This window comes from Cupressus sempervirens, chromosome 8 (genome assembly GCF_028749045.1).
Source record: "Cupressus sempervirens isolate cs-2001-9-10 chromosome 8, ASM2874904v1, whole genome shotgun sequence".
Lineage (NCBI taxonomy): Eukaryota > Viridiplantae > Streptophyta > Pinopsida > Cupressales > Cupressaceae > Cupressus > Cupressus sempervirens.
In genome coordinates, this window is record NC_143125.1 from 671432883 (window position 1) to 671457477 (window position 24595).

At 38.4% G+C, this 24595-nt stretch overlaps 1 protein-coding gene across 2 annotated transcripts in view; it reads left to right on the top strand.

Annotated features, from left to right (window-relative positions):
- Window positions 1–24595, top strand: part of LOC149544229 (tropinone reductase homolog At5g06060-like) — a 55009-nt gene that overhangs the window by 13525 nt on the left and 16889 nt on the right. For both annotated transcript variants that reach the window (XM_089798744.1, XM_089798745.1), the window contains exon 2: window positions 8935–9142. In XM_089798744.1, coding sequence (XP_089654870.1) covers window positions 8935–9142 — 208 coding nt within the window. The remainder of the gene's footprint in view (window positions 1–8934; window positions 9143–24595) is intronic.

A 24595-nucleotide genomic window follows, 5' to 3' on the forward strand; every position in this document is an offset into this window, starting at 1 on the left:
CTACTACATTTTCCACTGTTGAAATTGTACGGCTCTTAGAGGAATGATAATAGGAAGTGTGCACATTACTATGTTTTTGATTGGAGTCAAAAAGATGTAGTTTGCTAATTTTCATGTGATGCCCTAGGCGAGACAGTGTGCATCCCGGCTAGGTGCTGATCACATAGTTTTACTTAATACTTGCAGGGGTGAAAGCAAAGTTTCAAAATCTTGTTTGATGTAGTTAGGGCATTGCCCAAGGATAGTCCATGTTGAAAACCAATTGGATTTGAATCCATTTGCTAAGGTTTTGAAATCAATATATTCAGTTGATCCTTGAAATCCCTTAAACCCTTACAAACCCTCACTTTCCAATTAGGGTATATATGGACTGAGTCAGAAGTGGAAACCAAGAAAATCTATCTTGTAGTGAATCCAAAAGGGTATCTGCAACATTGATTTGTTTAAGGGGTTGTTTGGAAGTTTTCAAAATTAAGCCCTAAAAACCCAATTAGGAAGCCTAATTGAGGGCTAGAAGGCTGCTAGGCCTAACAAGAAGAATTGGTGAAATTGATAAGAAAATGAGCATTGGAAGGAATCAAATGGATTCTCAAGGAAGTCCAAGAAGTTGGATTGAACACCTCCACACCCCGGCAATGTCCTAATGAAATGGAGGTTATGCTAGGTTGGAGAGCTAAAATATGTTGGGAGAGATGAAGTTACAACTTTGGTGATAGGATACCTAGAGAAGCAGAGAGAAGCCTTTGTTAGGCATTAGGAAAGGTCTTGAGGACCTTGATAAGCATCAGAAAAACCTAAGTGGGATCCAAAAGGGTTTAGAGTAGTGTAGCCCAGTGATTCATACCCCCCTCCCAAACCTTGAAGTACCCATCCCCGAGATGTCCTTGCACCGGGTACTCGAGTACCCAAGCACCCCCACCTCCACCATTCTGCAACCATGCTGCCGCCAGGATGTGTACTTGAATTTTGGTTTTTGAATGTTACTATTGGGTATTGTTGCCCCACTCTTTATCTTGTACCCATTTTGCAAAGTGGAGAGTTTCTTTGTTTTAGTTTGGTTTAGGTATGTCTTAAGTCTAGTCTTTCCTCCTTAGGTGAAAAGATTCTCCATCGGGTTTCCCATCTTTCCCTTCTCTCGCATTTCACGGCCGGGTGGGTTTCTCCTTGATGTCATATGGGTAGCTTAGTACCTAATTTGATGAAGATTCTTGTGTTTCATGAAGTTGTTCGCAAAGTTGGTCTTGTTCACGACTTGTCTTTCTTTTTCCCATGAAAGAATGACACTCACGAAAAATTGAATATTGCCTTCTCCTTGGCAGGTTTTTAACCCATGAGGGTGATTCCCCGCAGTGGTTGACAAATGAAGATCATGGATCAAAATAAGAAGATAACAAGTTGTTTTATGAAAGATCTTTGTTTTCATTGCAGTATTGTACTTTGAGAAACACTTGGGATTCATCATGATGCTTGAAATCACTTTAAGCAGTAAACCTGAAGATGACTTCTCGTCAGTGGGTTTGCGACCCATGAAGTCTGTTTTTCGTTGAAAGCAATTGTGAAGGAAAGAAGCGAAGAAGTGGGCCCCCTTTCGACTTTTGCAGTCCTTTTGTGATTTTCTGAATCTAGAGAAAATGTTAACTCAAGGGTTAGAAGGTAAATAAAGCTAAAGCGGAAAATTGAAGAACGCTTTCTCCTCGGTGGGTTTTCAACCCATGAGGGCGATTTTTCGCATTCACAGAGAAATCAACTTTTTAAATAGATTGGGTTCACAAATTGCACATAAGACACATTAAGATGATAATGAAACAAGCTAATTGCAGTTGGAAAAGTGTAGTGAGCAGAATCTGGCTGGGCAAATATTTCCTTACAGAGTACTCCGTTCTTAAGTCTTCGGAATTAGATGAAAAACGGGAAGGTAAGTATGAAATAAAGAAAAGTTACCATTAGGCCAATGGAAACAGTGAAAGGACATGGAAATGTTCGTTAGAAACTCCCGCATTTACTAATCTAACGTATTTATCCTTTAATTCGTTCATGTGGCGTGGATCCTGAAAATTAATGGATGGATTGGAATTCCTATATAGAGAGAAGCATAATAGTTTTACAAATCACTGCTTTTTCTTAAACTATTATGCTGTTAAAATTGTGCAACATTTTCAAATCTTTTGTGTTGAAAATTCAATTCCTTGTGCCTAATCCAGATTCGAATTTTCAATTTATCTTATACTCTGATAGAATGGCAACTAGATTCGTCTGGTTCAATGGGCTAAATGGAATCAAGTCTACGTTGCAGAGTTTCACAGACACCTCGCTTCGTTTCTATGACATGCAAGATTTTCAAAGGAGGTTGAGGTCGGAGCCAATTCATCCTATAACCGAGAAGCTTCAAGGAAGTGGGCTAGTGGAGGCAGCTGGGTTTCTGGTGGCGGTTCAAGCTCCGGAGTTGATTGTTGAATGCATAAATCACTACAACCCAGATACTAGACAAATTCTGCTGCTTGATCATATAGTTCTAATCTCTATTGATAGGCAAACTGTAGTAAGTTGCCTCCGAGTTCCAAAACGGGAAGAGTTTTATGAGTTGACAGTAGGAGGAGCAATGTCTGAGTTCTCTCTGAAGAAAATGGTGTGGAGAAAAGAAATTATGAGATCTTGGTTTCAAAAGCCTCGAGGCACCAAGAGTAAGGTTCCTAAAACTCTATTCGGCACTGATATCAAGCCCAAGATTGTAGATATTCTAGTTCTCTTGCACAGATTGAAAGGTGAGGTGGAAGCACTTAATTTTGTTGAACAATACTTCTTTCTAGCACAAATTATCTGTTTAGATACACAGTATGTTGATTGGGCCTATGAGGTAAGTGAGCATCTGTCCAGAGCCCTTAGCGCCAAAAAATTTTACAACACCTTTTACATGTCTTCTTTCTTGATTTATATGCTAGCTTCTCTACAATTGTGGCCAAGCCTTCCTAGAATAGAGAACTTTCCTGATGATGTGAAAAGCCATGAGTTCTATCCATGTTTACAATTGTGGAATAGTTATGCAGAATATGTCAAGGACTCAAGGTTAATGACGCGTTTACGATGAGAATTTGCACGGAACTCCAAGGATGCCAGGAGAGGAGGTTCAGCCCAGAGGCAATGGCGGCTATTAGTCAGTTTGGTAGCTACTTTATCCAGTTCTCATCCTTCTCATATTTGTGTCTTGCAGCTTTCGATGGATTTCTTTTGAAGCTGCCCAGGTAGCCAAGTTATATGATCGTGCTGATAGAGATCGTGAGGTAGGCGACCTAGGTGAAGGTGCTGAGTGCAAGCTTGAAGAAGAAAGGGTATGAATTCCCTATGAAGGTTGGAGCTTACAGTTGTGAGTCTTGTTTTGATGCGAAAAATATGCTCAAAGCATTTGAGACTAAGTACAAGTTAGAGGAATTTGAGGTCATGAGACCTATGTTCGATCCGAATGGATATGCGAGAGAGGTGTTACAGATTGACAGTGTGATCAAACACATTACCACTGTTGAAGACTATTGGGTGGACTGTAAAGATGAACTTGAAAGCAAAGATCATGCTTTAGCTAGGCTTACAGTGGAGTAGATTAAAACATATGGTATCAATTTTGATGTAGAAAGCTTGGAGGATAATGGACAAAATATGTATAGCAATACATATTTAACTAAATTAAGGGGCATTCCTATCAGTTCAGAGCCTTATGTAGCAGAGCCTTATGTAGGTGCTGAGGAGGATTTAGATGTTATGATGGCCAGGATCATCAAGAGAACAGGGAAGTGGGTTGAATGGACAACCAAAAGAAGCCGGAGTAAAGGTGCAGCCACTCAAGCTTCTCTAGCAGCTGCAACGCCTACTTCATCTTAGAGTGCTACACCAGGCATGACCATAGCTTCCACTCAAGGGCTAGCTCAACCTTCAGGTGGAGGTGATCAACCTTCGGACAAGAATGTCCCCATAGCCAAGACTTGTCATGATGGTTCCCTCCCAGTCATTGGAACCTAGATTGGTGCTGAGGAAAAGAAGATGGAGGAACCAAAGGATAGCACGACCACCTCAATTCCATCCCCCCATGTTACACCAGTTCCATCACCTCATGTTTCTCCAATTCCTTCTCCCCATACTACTCTAGTTCCCTCTCCTCATCATAGTCTTGTTCCGCTAGCAAGTGCTACACTTCTGCAACCAAGTGGCTCTTCAATACAGAAAGTAGACTTAGGGGATGGAAAGAGTAGCAATAGTGAGTCTACTGAGTTGGATGAGGCAGCGAAGAAAACTCCAGAAGTAGAAAAGAGCCAGACTTCTTCTAAGCTCATATCTTGAGATCCAAAGAATCCCTTCTCTTCAACTGCTGTGACAATAATTCCAGTTAAGAAGAAGATGTTTAGTATAGAATTACTTGGGACAGCCTCCAAGGTGATAGGTACAGACTCCTGGTTGGAAGATACTCTGGAAAGGAAGAGGAAAAGAAAGGATGAAAGTATTTCTACCAAAGATACTGTATCTCTCACGGTTCATTCCGGATTTGCATTGACAAAAATAAAGAAGCAGAAAACCTTGTTTATACTTGGGCAAGATCCGGAAATAGGGCACCTGACAATGGAGACAGCCAAGCCTAACAAAGGAGGAAGGATTGAAGATATGACTGCTAATGATTTTACTTTGCACTCTGTGAACCTTGGAGAAGCTAGGCATGACACCAAAGTTGGCTTGTGGAAGTCAACCAATGAGGTGATTGAGGGACAATTAGAAAGTCTGTAGTTGTCCAAGACCAAAATGAAGGCTGAGATAGAAGAATTGAATAGATTCATCAGACAATTAGTCACTCCATTGGCAACCATCTCTGGAGTATCACTAACCCAAAATCCTACTGCTGCCGAGGTTCAAGTCCTCATCTCTCAACTCCAAGAAGATAGGCATTTTGGTCAGATTGGTAAAGAATGGATTGAGAAGCTCAAATCAAAAGGAGCCACTATTGTAGAGCAAATTGGTAATGTTATCTTAAGATTGGAAACAGAAAAAGATAACATCATATCAAATAGCAATACTCTGGTTGGAGAAAGGGTGAAGTGTGATGATTGCATCTCCCTCTTGAAGATGATCATCTAGATGAAGGCCAAGGAAGCGGTTGAAGCAAAAATCTTGCCAAAGAGAGACGAACCTCTGTTTGAGTGGCTTTAAAGCATGCAGTTTAAGACTAAGATGATCCACTCCGCAGAGAAAGGGCTTAGAGAAATAGAGGATAAGGTGAAGAAGACACAAGACGAAGGATTTGAACTTATGAGGGGATTACATACAGACTCACATACTAGCGGCCAAGGAAAAGCACTCATTGGGATCAATGTCATGAAGAACTTTTCCAAGTTTCTAAATAGTCTGTCTGATGTATCTTCTAGTAGTCAAAACAGGGTTACTGAACTCTAGGCACTCAGCGGATACATACATGTGGCCACAAAAGAACTACCAAATCAACTGAATGCTGTGAAGGAGTTGGCTAGAGAGCATTCCAAATGGCTCTTAAGGTATACCAACATACACGTGCCTAGGCATGAAGAGCTCATCTCGATCATAGTTGCTGCCAAGGCCTATAAAGCAAAAGCAGAAATGGGGAAGAAGTCGAAGTGATTCACATTTTGCCTCCTTTTTTGTTTTATTATGTAATTATTGTAATATGACAAATTGGTGCCTTGCCGTTTGTCATTTTTGAGAAGATGAACCGATTAAACTTCCATTTTAATGACCATCTTGAAATTGTATATGTATGAGATTGAAAGATTAATAAAAGGTCGGCGAATTTTTGGTGTGAAGTACTTTTTGTTGCAGAGACAATTGAATGGTATTTGATATCAATTATTTTCTGTTCCAGTTTCTGTTAGATTCAGTCTTATGTTTTCTCTTTTGTTTGAGTTGAAATGAGGAAAGAACAGAGTTTCACTTCCTTGTTTTGAAGCAACGAATGAATGTGATAGGTAGTGTCATTGTTCATTCAAAGAGAAATCCCTTCAGCATTCTCCGTTTGTTAATCATAGTTCAGATTCAGATTAATTTAGCTCCATACTAGTTATTACTCAGTTAAGCTTCGTGAATTCGTAAGATGTGTGGATTCATAAACTTGGTTAGATATTCGGAAATTTTTATTTGCCTGAGTTAGATTCTATTTAGGTCTAGCTTGGTTTTACCTCTTATGTTCTTAGGTCAAGAACATACCCCGAATTAGTTTAGGAGAAAAACATAATTCATTGCAAATCTATTTTAGGGAGTTGTACCTACCAATTCAGAGAAAAGCCAATTCAGCCATAAGTGGCTTTTCAACTGTTTGTAACCAGATATTGTTCCAAGTTTGGGCATTTGAGAGTTATAATTAAAAAGAACAAATCTATTTACCAAAAGGTATGTAATATGTTACTATGTTGAATATCAATGGTGCTAATTCATGTTGCAATTTCACTATGTTCAAGTATTTTAATTTGGTATGTTCTAGTGAACTACTGAAACATCATTTCATAACTAGCATTTCAAGTTCTATATGTATACTATACAACACCCCTCTCTGGCCTGTCCTCCCTTGGCCGTTCTGAAAATGAGGCCCATTTTCCTCGCGTCCTGGAAACTCGTCCTGCCGTCCTGCCGTCTTGAAGTACCCCCCTACTGGTGTAACATTGGTTTAGAGTAATGAAGCTCTAGGTGATACCTATCACCTCTTACTAATGGTAACCATAGAGACAAAATATGTAACCCTACTAGACCCTTGTACATTCCTATACATTGTGCATGTATAGTCCATATTGACAATATATTACATTATTACTGTATCAAAAGTATGCAGAAAACTAAAAATCACATCTGCACCCTATTCATTTCGTTGCTTTCTCCATTGGGCTGTTGCAACAATAGTCTTTTGGTCCAACCTTTACCCATTTGCCGCCCTTCTTCTTAGACTCTGCCTCCATCTTTGCCTGCTCTATTTCACATGTTTGTAGGAAGTCCTTGAGTGCTTCCCATCCAATTTGTGTCTTCAGCTTGTGCTCTTTCTTGTTGCTTGATGCACTCCACAACAGAAAAGGCTGTGGCAGTGGCTCCAACTTTCCCTAGCTTCCTCCAGATGCCATATTGGGCATGATGGCTGACACCAGGTTCCACCATGGCCAACACTGGTTTAATGGCAAAGCACCACTCCTTGCGCACACATTCCTGCATTAGCCATATGGCTTTGTCTTTGCTATCCAACTCCATGAAGGCTGGGGCGATATCAATGTTTCAAGTGCATGAGTTCTCCCAAAAGTATGTTGATTATCTATGAAAAAAGTGGCTCATCCAACTTGAGAACACCTTCAAACATTTCTTAGATATGTGGCCAAGGAAGGATAATTGCTACTTCTGGGTAATGAGGGTAAAATTGGCTTCCATTTCACTCAGCTCTCCACCACCTTCTTGCACAAAGCCTTCCTACAGAATTTGAAACTGAATGCATCAACTTCTTTGTCGCTGGTGTTTTAAACTTCTTTTTGCACACTTGCCATGTGCTCTACCCTTTTTCATTTCATTAATTTCTTCTCCCTTTGGTGGCGTACGGGGAGATTGGGCCCAAGATCTTGGTAATTGTCTGCCGGCTCCCTGTATTGATTTGCAATTATTGAAACAATAGATATTGAAAGGATGTCTGCCATTGCATTGCCACCTTGTCTGATGTGAGTGATCCTGTAATCATCAATTGTGGAAAGTAGAATTTTAATAGTTTTTTCTAAATCTGCTTAAATTCTAAGCCAGTACTTCATCCAGGTGGACTCTAGACATTGATAATTTTATGGCCAATTTACTTCACACAAGGGGGCTTGAGCTTCCACTTCATTATTCATTCCGTCTTTCAGCTTCTTTGCTTTATGAGCCAGAATGTTGCCATTCCAATCCCTTGCTACAAAGCCTGTATCCAATGGCCCTACTTTACCTTTTGACACCCCACCAAAATTCAATTTGATCTACAGCTTATTCCAGCTTTTCCCAAGCGACACCCTAACATTCTTTAACATTTGGATCCACCTAGAAAGGCCCATTAACAGGCCTTGACTTACACATGTTGTTCCCAAGAAATAAGACAATTAATTTTCTGTGGCCTCTTTAGCTCTCACAAGACACATCCGTGCTATTGTTGACGAATAGGCTCAAGAGCTTCATTTTCTCAAGCAAGCTCTTGAAAAGATTCTATCTTAAATATCAGAAAAACAATGCTATTCCAGTTTATTGTTGTAAACATTATTATGCTTAATTAAATATCTATGTTTAATATTCACTGATTATACCTGTATCTGGATATGGCATATGTACAGTTTGAAGGCTTATGAAATAGTATGAATGTAAAATTTGATTTCCAGCAATGCAAGTATGTGAAATGAAATTAAGAAAGAAAGAAATAGAAAAGGAGTCTTATGCATTAGAGAAACAGGCACAGCTCTCTTCTTGAACATACAACTTTTCTTTGTGCTACTGTTGGAGGGGCAGACATTTCTGCTTTGTATTTTCTATATTTTTAGCTAGATTAAAAACTCTGCAAGCACCTACAGGACTTGTGAGTTGAATTTGGGTCCTGAGTGATCTGCAGAAAAACTCAGGAGTTATTGCGAAAAATTGCCATGATTCTAGGTGAAAAAAGTCATTAAAAATTCGTGAGTGAGGGTTTGGCTCACACAATTTTATGTATTGTTACTAAGTAACATTATGTCTTAGACCTACATTTTATTTCAAGTTCTAAACAATCACATTATCTTCATCTGTATTGGCTTATGTATCCATATACCTTAGATATATTTCATTTCTTTTTTACCTTGTTTTCTTCTCAATAGAAGTTTTTATCCATCCTTGTATCTTTCTTTGCCAATTTTTGTCTTTGATATTGCAATTGATTGTTAACATGAAGATGGGTCACCATTTCTGCAGGAAAGCTGTTGTTGAGGAACTCGCTGGTTTTGGAGCTTCTGTTTATACATGTGCTCGTACTGAAAAGGATCTTAATGACCGTTTGACTGAGTGGAAAGATGCAGGATTGAATGTTGACGGTTCACCTTGTGACTTGTCATCACGCACAGCACGCGAGGCTCTCATGGAAAAAGTTTCTGCATTTTGCAATGGGAAGCTTAATATATTGGTATGTTTGAGGAGATACTAAGTACTCTTTTCCAGTATTTGGATCTGTGATCGAACAGGTTAAATAATTTTTGGTCCATGTGTACTTTGTTTCCTAGTTTCTCCTAGATATTTCTTGCATGCTTACTTGTTATCTTTTTGCATGAGCATGGGATTGCCACTTTGCATGAAAAGTCCACTTAATTTTAATATTTTATGATGGTATAGTGCTAGATGAGAACAAAAAGTTCAATGCAAACTGTGCATATTTATCTCTTTTCTTATATTTTAGTATGATTTAGTAAGATTTGGGCACATCAGCAGGGCTGGGTGCACGCCTTGTGCGCATCCAGCTTGCATCCGGGAGCATCTGTGGGCGGGAAAGCAATAAGTAAAGTAAAACTTAATAAGCAACCATGTATTTTTTAATTTTTTCACTCAACCCTAAAATGACCTTTTATGAGACCTTCCAAAATAAAAGAATATCATTTTATCTCTTATTTTGCTCTCAATATATTTTCTCTTTTTGGCATTTTGAAGGGAGCTGATTCTTTTCAAAGGAGATCAATTGTGGAGTGCCAAATAGCTTCCACAAAAGGTGGTTTAAGTGCCTTTTGATGAATTTTTTTAAGTTTTTGATGGAGTTTTTCAAGTTCGTGAATAAGTTTTTCTAGCATTTTTTTTTCCCATTATTTTAAGAGATTCAAAATTCATTGGGTGTGGAGGGAAGTCTAAAATTCAAAATTGATAAAGGTTTTCCTTTATGAAGTCATACCACGATAATTTCAGAAATTCCTAGAGGTGGGGGATTTATTTGGAAGTGTAATTTTTGTAATGTACAATATAATAGCTCTTATTACGAAGGGAAACTTCATTTTATAGGCCCTCATGGTAAAGGGATTAATATGTGTGAAGGCCCATATAAGAAAAGGTTGTCATTTGTAGAAATAATAGGATTTATAAAAGAACAAGAAGATGATGACAAATCGGTTGCAAAAGGAAACCTAAGTGCTTAAAATCCTGGAAAGAAATAAACAATGATACTAAGGTGTAGGATGTGCATCCTGTAGGCTCACACCAGGGGCAGATGCACCTATGGATGTGTGCTAGAGGTGCACGGGATGTGTGCCCAGCCCTACGGGTGTGCAGGATGCATGGTCTATGCATTTGGGCACATTAGCAGGGCTAGGTGCACACCTTGTGTGCATCTAGTTCGCATCCGAGAGCATCTGTGGGCGGGAAAGCAATAATTAAAGTAAAGTTATTAAACAACCGCATATTTTTTAATTTTTTCACTCAACCCTAAAATGACCTTTTATGAGGCCTTCCAAAATAAAAGAATATCATTTTATCTCTTATTTTGCTCTCAATATATTTACTCTTTTTGGCATTTTGAAGGGAACTAATTCTTTTCGAAGGAGATCAATTGTGGAGTGCCAAATAGCTTCCACAAATTTCAAGTTTTTGATGGAGTCTTTCAAGTTTGTGAATAAGTTTTTCTTGCATGTTTTTTTTCCATTATTTTAAGAGATTCAAAATTCATTGGGTGTGGAGGGAAGTTTAAAATTCAAGATTGATAAAGTTTCTCCTTTATGAAGTCACACCATGATAATTTCAGAAATTCCTAGAGGTGGGGATTTATTTGGAAGTGTAATTTTTTTAATGTACAATATAATAGCTCTTATTACGAAGGGAAACTTCATATTATAGGCCCTCATGGTAAAGGGATTAATATGTGTAAGGGCCCATATAAGGAAAGGTTGTCATTTGTAGAAATAACATGATTTATAAAAGAACAAGCAGATGACGACAAATCGGTTGCAAAAGGAAACCTAAGTGCTTAAAATCCTAGAAAGAAATAAACAATGATACTAAGGTGTAGGATGTGCATCCCGTAGGCTCACACCAGGGGCAGATGCACCTATGGATGTGTGCTAGATGTGCATGGGGTGTGTGCCCAGCCCTGCAGGTGTGCAGGATGCACGGTCTACGCATTTGGGCACATCAGTAGGGCTGGGTGCACGCCTTGTGCGCATCCAGCTCGCATCTGTGGGTGGGAAAACAAAAATTAAAGTAAAATTTAATAAACAACCGTGTATTTTTTTATTTTTTCACTCAACCCTAAAATGATCTTTTATGAGGCCTTCCAAAATAAAAGAATATCATTTTATCTCTTATTTTGCTCTCAATATATTTTCTCTTTTTGGCATTTTGAAGGGAACTAATTCTTTTCGAAGGAGATCAATTGTGGAGTGCCAAATAGCTTCCACAAAAGGTGGTTTAAGTGCATTTTGATGAATTTTTTTCAAGTTTTTGGAGTTTTTCAAGTTTGTGAATAAGTTTTTCTAGCATGTTTTTTTTTCCATTATTTTCAGAGATTTAAAATTCATTGGATGTGGAGGGAAGTCTAAAATTCAAAATTGATAAAGTTTCTCCTTTATGAAGTCACATCACGATACTTTCAGAAATTCCTAGAGGCGGGGGATTTATTTGGAAGTGTAATTTTTGTAATGTACAATATAATAGCTCTTATTACGAAGAGAAACTTCATTTTATAGGCCCTTATGGTAAAGGGATTAATATGTGTGAGGGCCCATATAAGAAAAGGTTGTCGTTTATAGAAATAACAGGATTTATAAAAGAACAAGAAGATGATGACAAATTGGTTGCAAAAGGAAACCTAAGTGCTTAAAATCCCGAAAAGAAATAAACAATGAAATTACCCTCTCAGACACTTGTGGCCTCTAGACATCCCTTCCTGCCTATACCCTCTATGGAAGACGGAAATGATGAAGAAATCCCAACCCACAAGAGAGTTCCATTGGAGAGGGTGTTTTAAATGGAAGCAAGGAATATTGCTGATGAAAAGATTGCACATTGCCTCTATGCTGATGGTCTTCTATTCAACTTGGTAATATCACCAAATTGAGAGGACATGGTACTAGTAGTAGATAGTGCACTTTGTGTTTTCATAAGTCTTGGGTATGAAAAGGTGTGTACCACTTTATTGCAAAGAGAAGAAATTTGTAGAGGCCCATTGGAAACCAATTAAAGACTCTTGGGTTGTAAAAAGCATATATATTGTTTCTGATGGATGGAAAGACTGCAAAAACTTTCCATTGATATATATTATTGCATTGCCTCCTAATGGGCCAATGTTTTTGAGGGCAATTGATTGTGAAGGGGAAGTCAAAGATGCAAAGTTCATTTCTAGGATTCTCTTCAACTTCACAGAGATGGTGGTAATGAAAATGTGGTCCAAGTAATTATTGACAATGTAAATATTTGTAGGTTGCAGGTACCTTGGTTGAGGCAAGATATGGGCATAGTTTTTGGACATTGTGCACTATACGCTCCCTCAATTTGGTGATGCAAGCAATGACACCCAAATATAGTGGGTGAAAGAAATATACCAAGAGGCCAAGGAGAATGTTTGTAATCCCAAGGATGTGTTTGTCAGATGCCAAGGCCTAGTGACATGTTTTGAGCAAATTTTAAGGCTAGCTAAGATGACTGTTTCATTTAGTTTGTTACTTTACAAGGTAATTGTAAATCAAGGTTTATAGTGATCAGTTCATGTTCAAATTTGATCCGATTACGCAACGAGGTTACCTAGTGGATTTTAGAGCCTAAGTTGATTGAAATCATCTTTTTACAAATTGGGGCCACTTTGGGGTCCAATATGGCTCATCAGAATTAGAGCTTCAGAATTGGAAAGAATGATTTTTGTTTAACATCAATTACAGAGTTTGAAATGATATAAATTTGCAAAGTAGCAATAAGATGGACATCTATTGTAGACAATTCACACATTTAAAAGTTTTTTGACATTGCAGACCACTACTGCTTATGAGAGGTTCAATTTATGAGTGGATGTTTTTGGATACACATATGAAGTAAAAAATACATGTGTAAGGGAGTTTTAAAGCTTTTAAACATGCAATGATCACACATTTTCAAGGGGGGGGGGGGGGAGGGGAATGATGCAGGAGTATCCTAGGTTGCATTGCTATCTTGCATATTTTCTTGTTTCTCTGTTGCTGCCGAGTTCATAGTGGTGATCGAGTTGTAGTGCCAAGCATTGCCAAGTTCCTGTTGGTGTCGAGTTCCTGTTGGTGCCGAGTTCCTGTATATGCCAAGCATTGCGGAGTGCCATTATTTGTCTTGGTCCTTCTTTGACTGAGTTGTCTGTGTGTAGTTCCAGTTTGGGCCTTTGCATGTATTTTAATGTTGGTATTTGTATCTAATAATTGTTGCTAGTTGACTTGTGGCTGTGCATGCGCTTAATGTAGGATTTAATTTTTGTGATAGGCTGACCTGTGGCTGCACAAGTATTTAAGGAGGTCTAGGATCGAGTTTTAGGAGAATGAAGAGTCAGTAGGAGTTAGATGGAAGGATGGTTTTGTCTGGAAGAATTAAAGTGCAAAGATCTATTACAATAATAGATAATCGTCTATTATTAGTTAATAGTAATCTATTGTAAATATCTAGTTAGCTTTCACTTTTTTAGCTCTTTGTTCGAATAGAATGTTTCTATTCTTTATGATTGTTTCCTAAGGAAGCATCATTTTATTCTTTTGTATATAATGACCTTTCGGTCTCTATTAATAACAAGCAAGTATTTTACCAATTACTTTCGTAATATGGTATTAGAGTCAATACTTCAAATTTTTTCAAAAAAAATTATAGTTCTTTTGAAATTATTTGTTAAATATTTTTTTGAAATTATTTGAGTTTTTTTGTTTCAAAAAAATCCGGCTAGGGTTTCCGTTCGTTTTTTGGAGAATCATCACAAAAAATCATCGAATTTGTCTGAAAATCACACCAGTCATAGATTCGGCTAGGGTTTTTCAGTGAAAATAAATCACACAATTTGTTTGCACATCGTCGAATCCCTAGTTCCTGGATGCAAAGTTTCATTTTTTTATTGCATCTCGTGTGATTTTCTTCAGTTACGATTGGACAAAATCACATCTAAACTCCACCCCTATGTGACTTTCTCCAAATCGTGACTGTTCATGTGTGCCAAACTGGTGTCTGTCCCTGTGTGTGCCGAACTTTGGTGCCGTTTTTTTGTTGATATAAGGCAGCTCGCGATTCTGCATTTTTGCGATTTTAGGGTGAAGAATATGTTCGTTGTGTGTTCATTCTTCATCGTCTGTGATGTCTTTGCACAGGAACGCCTCTTCTAGCACCAACATTGTCCATTTTTGAGCATCTTTTTACAACATTCTACCATTTTTCTGCAAATCCAAGCTTTCATGGCTGCCGACTGTGTTTTTCTGAAACCCTAATTTCTGAGCTCGAAAAAATATCTTGATTTTATATTCTTGGTGGGTTTTTTGAGAGCTCAATTGGGTCATCGTCATATTTTTCTAGGTGCCTCAATTTTCGTGCCTCAATTTTTGAGCTAGCAGATCTAGAAAATGACACCATATTCCTTTTGGGTTTTTCGAGCTCTCTTCTAGGTCACACTTGGAATTATGGCACTTGGAAGTGGCGGATCATTGTCATTTTGAATATCAGAACACCGATCAACTTGTACTGGGTGTTACAAAGTGTCTGATTGCTCCTGGTTCTAATCAGGATACATGGGATCTGAATAATTGAGAGGCGGTGATTGTTCTCAAATTATCCATGGTTGACGATCGTTATCTCAGATTCCATCCGGTAAGGCAGCTGCCGAGCTCTGGACACATCTCAAAGGTCTTCCTGAGACTTCTAACAAAAGCAGAGCCTTTTTTCTGAAAAATACTCTATTTTCTATTGTCATGGATGAGCGCACCTCGCTCTGAGCACACCTGAATCGGATTCAAGAAATCCATGATCAGTTACTTGCCATCGGTCACAAGATGGAGGAAGAGGATATTGTGGTTATCACTCTTCAGAGTTTAACAAAGTCCCATGAGCATTTTATCGAGACTCTCAACATCACATCTTCTGGTGTTGATTTGAAGTTTCCTGATCTCTGCACCCTGCTACTTTAGCAAGATTGGTGGAAACGATAGTTCGATAGCAACTCCAATTCCACCTCCACAGAACGAGCCTTTGCTGCAAAATCCTTTCAAAGGATAAAGGCAAGTTTCAGCAACCATCTCAGCAGAAGTCTTCTGCTCCAGCATCAGATGGTTCCTGAAAGAACATTTAATGCAACTACTACCACAAGTTTGGACACATGAAGGTTTAATTTCAGAAATGCTTAGCTGCACAATCTAAGCAATCAGGTTCGCAACCCAAAGCGAATAGTGTAGAGCACACTGAACAGACAGAGTCTACCTTTTACGCCTTCATGGCTAAAAGACCTGTAGATCATGTGAAGTCATCTACCTGGTACATTGATTTAGGTGCCTCTCGTCATTTCACTCACCATAGAGATTGGTTTACTGACTACTAGCCTTATTTAGATTGTTATTTTTGGTGGCGGAGAATAGTACATGGTTGTCGGCAAAGGGAACATTCAAATTTAGTTTGCTGGAAGGAATCTCATATTCCTTGATGTGTACTACATTCCAGGGATGGAACTAAATCTACTCTCAGTCAGTCAGTTGCTGCGACATTCTCCACACTTGGATGTCACCTTCAGTTCACATCAGTGCACCATCATTGATCAAGTGACTCAGTCTACTGTTGCAGTGGGTCTTGAGGATCATGGTCTTTTCAGACTTACTGATTCTGGTGATTCTCAAGACTTAGCTATGGCTGCTCAGTGGTTTTAAGTTAGCACACTTTGGCATCAACGATATGGGTAGTTAAATGTGCATTATCTCTCATAGCTAGCTCGAGATGAGCTTGTTCTTGGATTGCCAGAGATTCAAACTCAACAGCTTGGAGTTTGTGATGCATGCCAGGCTGGGAAGCAACATCGCACACCTTTCACTAGTGGCGATTCGTGGCGAGCTTCTCAAGTACTTTAGTTTGTTCATGTCGATATTTGCGGCCCTCTAGCCACTCCTGATCTTGGGATCATGTATTTTCTGTTTGTTGATGATTTTAGTAGAAAAATGTGGGTGTATTTCCTTAAAAAGAAATCAGATGCATTTCCTATATTTCAGAAGTTTAAACCTTTAGTTGAAAAAGAGTATGGGAAATCTATTATTACTCTTAGATAAGACAATGGGGGGAATTTTGCTTTGATGTTTTCTCCAGCTTCTTGGATGCACATGGCATCAAATGCCAATTAACCACACCCCACACGCCACAACAGAACAGTGTAGTTGAACATTGAAATAGGACAATCACTGAGATGGCTCGATCCATGCTTGAACACAAACATGTTCCGAAGAAGTTTTGGGCAGAAGCAGTTAACACTGCAGTTTATCTGTTGAACCAGTCACCCACAGTGGCGGTCAAAGGTAAAACTACGGAAGAGGCCTGGTCAGGTTGCAAGCCTAGAATCAGGCACTTGAAGGCTTTTGGCTCCCTTGCTTTTGTTTGGATCCTTGATGCATCACGCACCATGTTGGATGCCAAGAGTCAGAAACTCATACTTGTTGGATACAACAGTCTTCACAAAGCCCACTGACTGATCGATGTTGAGACATGTCATCTCATCTACAGTCGTGATGTAGTCTTTGATGAGTAGCGAGGACCTTTCATGCCTATTTCTCTTGTTCCTGATCCAGCAGACCAGCCTATGAAGGCTCGTGATTTGGGAGTTCGGCTTCCATTAGGTCCAGTTGATGGGAGGGCTCCAGTAGCTCTTGCAGCTCCAATTATACTAGTGATACCTGTACGAACACCTCCGGCTTCTTCTGCAGGATCACCTCACTTTATAGATGCTTCACTTGAATTTGTTCTAGATTCTTCTGATGAGGAACGTGACCATCACACATCTCCTAATACTAATGTTGGTCATTGTCCTATCCATCTTAAGTGGTGGGCTAAGACACTTGCTGATCTTTGTGATGATGAGCTCATGGATGGGAGAATCTGCTCGGAAAAAGAGAAAAACTACAGACTCTGTTAACTTTTCTCTCATGGCCAACATTCACAGTGTGTTTGAACCTCAAACATATTCCGAGGCTGAAGGCATTCAAGAGTGGGAACTAGCCATGACATCTGAACACCAAAGCCTGCTAAAGAACAACACCTGGGTCCTTTCTGATCTCCCACCAGGGAAGAAACCCATTGGCTGCAAATGGGTTTACAAAATCAAATACAATCGGATGGTACATTGGATAAGTGCAAATCTCGTTTGGTGGTGAAGGGCTTTTCTTAGTGTTAGGGCATTGATTATGAGGAGACCTTTGCTCCTACTGCAAAGATGAGCACCATCAAATTAGTCCTAGCCATGACAACACAATTTGGCTGGAAGGTCCATCAGATGGATGTCAAGAGTGCTTTCCTGAATGGTGATCTCCATGAAGAGGTCTACATGATGCAACCTTCTAGTTTCAAGGTTGCTGGTAAAGACCATCAGGTTCTCAGATTGATAAAAACTCTCTATGGCTTGAAGCATCCCCCCCTCGGCATGGTACATAAAAATTGATAAGTACCTCAGTGATCAAGGCTTCAAGAGTTCTTTAGACTCAAATCTGTACATCAAGACTACTGATAGTGACATCATCCTTTTGGTTATTTATGTGGATGATTTGATCATCATTGGCAGTTCGACATCTTTGATTCAAGAAATCAAACAAAATTTATGCTAGTGTTTTGATATGAGTGACTATGGGCTCATGCATTATTGCCTAGGTGTTGAAGTTTGGCAACAATCTTTTGGTATATTCATCTCTTAGTCCAAATATGCCAGGGCCCTGTTAGACAAATTTCGTATGCAGGATTGCAACACTGCATCTGCACCTATGGAGAAAGGTCTCAAGTTATCTGCAAAGTCCAATTCTCCTTCCGTTGATGATACTACGTACAAGCAACTATTAAGTACCCTCATCTACCTCTCTGCTACTAGATTTGATATCAGCTTCGCAGTTAGCTATATTTCACGCTTTATGGCAGCTCCTAAGGCTGATCATTGGATAATAGCAAAGCGTATGCTTCGTTATGTGAAGGGCACTTCAGATTATGGACTTCTGTACTCTCAAAGTTCTAATCCTAAACTCAATGGGTTCACAGATTTAGATTGGGCAGGCTTTGTTGATGATAAAAGTCAACTTCTGGATATGTGTTCAATTTGGGATCCGATACAGTCACATGGACCAGTTAGAAGTAGCAGGCAGTTCTCTCTCCTCTACAGAGGCGGAATACAGAGGGACTGTTAAGGCAAGATGTGAAGCTTTTTGGCTTTGTCAGATGCTTGGGGATATGCAGATGTTACCAATAGGACCGACTACTCTGTTGATAATGAAAGCGTCATCAAGTGAGCACGAAATCCAGTCTTCCATGAACGAACCAAGCATGTTCACTGTCATTACATATGATAGCTAGTTGAAGACGAGACTATAGATTTGCAGTATATTGCTACTACAGATCAAACTGCAGACATTCTCACCAAACCTCTTGGTCCTAATAAGTTTGTTAAATTCAGAGGACAGCTTGGTGTTCTAGATAGATTAAACATTAAGGTAGGGTATTACAATAATAGATAATCGTCTATTATTAGTTAATGGTAATCTATTCTAAATATCTAGTTAGCTTTAGTTAGCTTTTTTTTTTAGCTTTCTTTGTTTGAATAGAATGTTTCTATTCTATACGATCGTTTCTTAAGGAAACATCATTTCATTCTTTTGTATATAATGACCTTTCGGTCTCTATTAATAACAAGCAAGTATTTTACCAATCACTTCCGTAATAAGATCATCATTGAAGATCAAAGTTTGAATTGTATTGTTGGCCATAACCCAGAAGGCCTCACAGCCGGGCATGTATGTTGATGATTTGATGAATCAATAAGTGTTTTGCTCTTCTATCTCCTTTGGTTACTATTCTCTTTGTTGTGTTTCCGCTGTGTTTACTCTTGTAGGTGGATTTGGTAGTTGGGTGTACCCTTGACCCTAGTTTTCATTAGCCTCCCTGCATTAGGTGGTATCAGAGCTTGAGGTTCGTCTTTGCGGAGATTGGATCGTGTAGAACCCTAAGTTGATTTGGTTGTAGGGTAGCAGATCTGAGGATTTGACTTGCAACTTGCAAAGGGTTACGCTCTTGTAGGAATCTGATTGTGAAGATGGTTCGAGGTAGAGGAAATGCTGACAATGCCGTATTGGATACATTGAGACAAATTGTAGCCAGATTGGATGCTGTGGAGACAGTCTAGAGGAGAGAAGCACATCTTGATGATGGGAGTGATGATGAAGCAATAGCACAAACCCTAATCTAGAACTTGAAGAAGACCAAGATGAGGCAAGATTGTTGAGAGTATTGTCCAGGGCACATTCTAAGCCTGATGTAGAAGTTGTTCCTTATGACGGGAAATTGGACACCAATGCTGTGTTGGATTGGATCTCTAATATGGAGAAGTTCTTTGAGTATGAAAACACTCCTGATAATAAGAATTGTGAAAATTGTAGTTACTAGGTTGAAGGGTCATGCTTCACTATGGTGTGAGTATTTGCAAACTGATAGACAAAGGAGAGGAAACGAGGAGATTAGGACTTGGCTGAAAATGGTGAAGAACAAGTTCTTGTTGATTACCAAGTTAGCTTGTTGAGAAAAATGCAAAATTTGAGACAAAGAGACATGACTGTGAAGGAGTATACTGAGGAATTCTATAGATTGGATATCAGATCTAGATATGTGGATGATGATGTGGAGGAAATTGCAAGGTACATAAATGGATTGAGATTTGAGATTCAAGATGAAATAAGTTTTGTAAAATTGGAAAGTGTGGGGGAAGCATATCAATATGCCTTGAAAGCTGAGGAGATCTTGACAAAGAAGTACGAATAAAGACAAAGAGGCAGAGGTTCAAGATTCCAGAGAGACAAAAGTAGATCTTATGGAGAAGGTGGTAGATCTGACAATTCTGTGCAAGATAAGGGCAAATTTGAATGGAAGAATGATGACAAAGGCAAGACTGAGTGGAAAGATGGTGATTCTTATTGAGGAGGTACTAATTCTTATCGAGGAAGAGATAATTCTTATTTTAGAGGTGGTTTTCATGGTAATAGTTTCAGATGTGGTAAAGAAGGGCATAGATCCTTTGAAAATGGGCAAGGTAACATAAATGCTGTCGTATAAGGAGACATTGAGGGTTCACCGAGTGGACCTAAGGTTGGAGAAAATATGATGGTGAGAAGAACCATATGTAATAAGGGAAGTGACGAGGAATCTGTTCTAAAGAGAAGTCCTTTCAAGACCAGATGTAAGATGGTTGGAAAATGTTGCAAGGTGATCATTGGTAGTGGAAGTTCTACAAATTTGGCATCAGAAGAGTTGGTTACAAAGTTGTAGTTGCAGAGGCTGAAGCATCCTTAACCCTATCATGTTTCACAGCTCAAAGACGAGCATAAGATATTGATAAGTGAACAATGTATTGTGAAGTTTAAGATTGGACATTATTTTGATGTTCTTTGTGATATTATACCTATGGACTATTATCATATTCTGTTGGGTAGACCTTGGCAATATGATAGATATGCTATACATGATGAAAGATTGAATCAATATACTCTTTAGGTGAGTGGGAGAAAGCAAATATTGTTGCCTTTTTTTTGAAAGTCTAGATGAGGTTAATTGTACTACTGTGAGAATTTGCATGGTCAATGGGAAACAATTCGAAAAAGAAATGAAAAGGAACCAAGTTTGTTTTGCTATAATTCGTAAAGGACGGAGTTTTGGTAGTAATGATCGAGCAACAAAAATTGGTAATGACTGAGTAGCAAAAGCTAGTAATGACTGAGCAGTAGAAACTGGTAGAGGCCGAGTACCAACAAAAATTGAAAATTTGCTGAATGAGTATAAAGATATTGTTGCAGAAGATATATATACCTGATGGTTTACCACCAGTAAGAAGTATAAGTTATTGTATGAACCTGAATCTTGGAGCTAGTTTTTCGAATAAAGCACCATATAGATTGACACCTATAGAGAATAAAGAACTTAATAGACAAGTGTATGAGTTGTTATAGAAGGGTCTGATTAGAGAAAGCTTGAGCCCATGTGCTGTACTTGCTATATTAGCACCTAAGAAGAATGGAGAATGGAGAATGTCTATTGATTCCAGAGCTATTAACAATATCGTAGTGAAATATAAGTTTCCTATGCTGAGGATGGATGACATAATGGATTGTTTGAGTGGAGCAAAGTATTTTACCAAGATTGATTTGAAGATTGGTTATCATCAAATCAAAATCAGAGAAGGTGATGAATGGAAGACTTCTTTCAAGACAAAAGATGGTTTGTATGAATGGTTAGTAATGTCTTTTGGTTTGATTAATGCTCCTAGTACTTTCATGAGGTTGATGAATGGGGTTCTCAAGAGATTTTTGGATAAGTTTGTGATTGTTTATTTGGATGATATTTTGATATTTAGTAAGACTTAAGGAAGAATATCTTGAGCACGTTAGACAAGTATTGTAGAGATTGAAAGAGGAGACGTTGATGATTAACTTGAAAAAATGTTTTTTTAATCAATAGGAGATCATGTATTTGGGATTTGTGTTTCAGCTGATGGTTTGAGAATGGATCCTAAGAAGTTTAAAGCAACTTTGGAATGGCCTACACCTGAGAATGTGGGTGAGATAAGAATATTTCATAGTTTGGCTAGTTTTTACAGGAAGTTTATAAATAATTTCAATTCTGTTTGTAATGCTATGACTGAGACAATGAGGGGAGACAAAAAGGATTTCAAGTGGAGACATGGAGCTGATAAGAGTTTTGAGATTTTAAAACAAAAGGTTTCTGAGTTACCTATATTGGCTTTGCTTGATTTCAATAAGGTATTTAAAGTTGAATGTGATGCAATGGTAGTGCAATAGGGGCTATATTGAGTCAAGAAGGTAAACCTGTTGCTTTCTTTAGTGAGAAGTTGAGTGATGCTAAAAGGAAGTATTCTGTGTATGATCAAGAGTGTTATGCTATTGTTGAAGCCTTGAAGAAGTGGAGACATTATTTGATTGCTAAAGGAGTTTGTGTTGTATACTAATCATAAAGTTGTAGAGCATTTAGGGAGTCAACATAAATTGCAGAGTTTCACATATGTGATTAAGCATAAAAGTGGAATCACTAACTGAGTTGCTAATGCATTGAGCATAAGACGTTCTTTGTTGACCGAGATGAAAGTTGAAGTTCTTGGTTTTGATGAAATGAAAGAGTTGTATGATACTAACCTTGATTTTCTAAGGCGTAGAGAGAGTGCAGAGCACCAAATCTATTAGATCACGTGAGTAAGTATGATGAGTATTTCATTCAAGAAGGTATGTTGTTCAAAGGAATTCAATTGTGTATACCAAGAAGTTCTATGAGAGTTAATTTGGTCATGGAAAAGCATAGTGGTTGATTGGCTGGATATTTTGGAATTGATAAGACATTGAGTTTGTTGAAAGACAAGTATTATTGGCCACAAATGTATAAGGATGTTCAGAAGTTTGTAAAGAGTCGTGGAGTTTGTCAAGTTGCAAAATGAGTAAGTTAAAATACTAGTTTGTATACGCCCATTTTTGTTCCTGAGAAGCCTTTGAGTGATATTAGTATGGATTTTTTTCTCGGATTACCTAAGATAGTAAAGGGGTATGATTCCATATTTGTTGTTGTGGATAGATTTTCTAAGATGACTCATTTCATATCATGTAAGAAGACATCAGATGCAAAGCATATTGCTGAAATTTTCTTCAAAGAGATTGTTAGATTGCATGGATTACCAAGAAGTATTATTTCTGACAGAGATAGTAAGTTTGTTGATTACTTTTGGAGAACTTTGTGGGAGAAGATGGGTACTAAGTTGAAGTTTAGTGCTACATTCCATCCATAGACAGAGGTTGTGAATATAAACTTAGGTAATTTGCTGAGATGTTTGATTGGAGATAAACCATATAATTGGGAGTTGGTGTTGACACAAGCTGAATTTGTATATAATAATTTTGTGAATAGGAGTACAGGGAAAACACCTTTTGAGATTGTTACTAGAATGTAGCATAGAGGAATATTAGATATGAAGGATGTTGTTGGTGAAAAAACGAGTAGTGCTGCAGGGGAAGAATTTGCTGATTTTATGGATTCTTTGCATAAGGAAGTGAAGTTTAGGTTGGAACAAAGTAATTAGAAGTATAAGGAGAATGCTGATAAGTCTAGAAGACATCATGTTTTTGAAGTTGGTGATGAGGTGATGGTTCATTTGATGAAAGGTAGATTTCCTAGTGGAACATATAGTAAGCTAAAGATGAAGAAGTTTGGACCTTGTAAGATCTTGAGGAAGTTTGACAGTGGTAATGCTTATGAAGTTGAGTTACCTAATGATATGGATATATCTCCTATATTCAATGTTGCTGATTTGTATAAGTATCATGAGTTAGATGATGAAGTTGTATCAGATGATTATCCTAAGAAGCAGATTGAAGAGGTTGAACATGTATTGAATTAGAGAGTTGGTAAAACTTAAAAGCACAAGAAGGAAAAGATTACCATGAGTATTTGGTTAAGTGGAAGAATAGACCAGTTGAAGATGCTACATGGATTTCTCAATCTAAGTGGGATTCAGTTCAGGTTGTAACACTTGCATGATTGAGGAGAATCATTTCTTTCAACCCTGGTTGTCTGATGCAAGAGCATCCTGGGTTGCATTGCTATCCTACATACTTTCTTGTTTCTCTGTTGTTGTCGAGTTCATAGTGGTGATTGAGTTGCAGTGTCAAGCATTGCCGAGTTCCTACTATGTGCCGAGTTCCTGTTGGTGCTGAGTTCCTGTTTATGCCAAGCATTGTGGAGTGCCAGTATTTGTCTTGGTCCTTTGACCGAGTTGTTTGTGTTTGGTTCCAGTTTGGGCTGATTTTGCGCATATTTAATGTTGGTATATGTATTTAATAATTTTTGCTAGCTGACTTGTGGCTGTGCATGCATTTAATTTAGGATTTTATTTTTGTGATAGGTCGACCTGTGGCTGCACAAGTATTTAAGGAGTTCTAGGATCGAGTTTTAGGAGAATGAAGAGTTAGTAGGAGTTAGATGGAATGATAGTTTTGTTTGGAAGAATTAAAATGCCAAGATCATCATTGAAGATCAAAATTTGAATTGTATTGTTGGCTGTAACTTGGAAGGCCTCACAGCTAGGCACGTATGTTGATGATTTGATGAATCAATAAATGTTTTGCTCTTCTATCTCCTTTGGTTATTGTTCTCCGTGTTGTGTTACTGCTATGTTTACTCTTGTAGGTGGCTTTGGTAACTCGGTGTGCCTTTGGCCCTAGTTTCCATCAGCCTCCATGCGTCAGGAGATTTCGAATGAAATGCAAGGCTTGAGCTTTTCAAATGGAAAAAGTAGAGGCCCACGGTGACAAATGTAAACACCTTTAAAGGCAAGGCATATCGGCTTTATGAACTGTGTTTAATTGTGGTTCTTGCGGATTTGACAAGGGACTTGGAGATA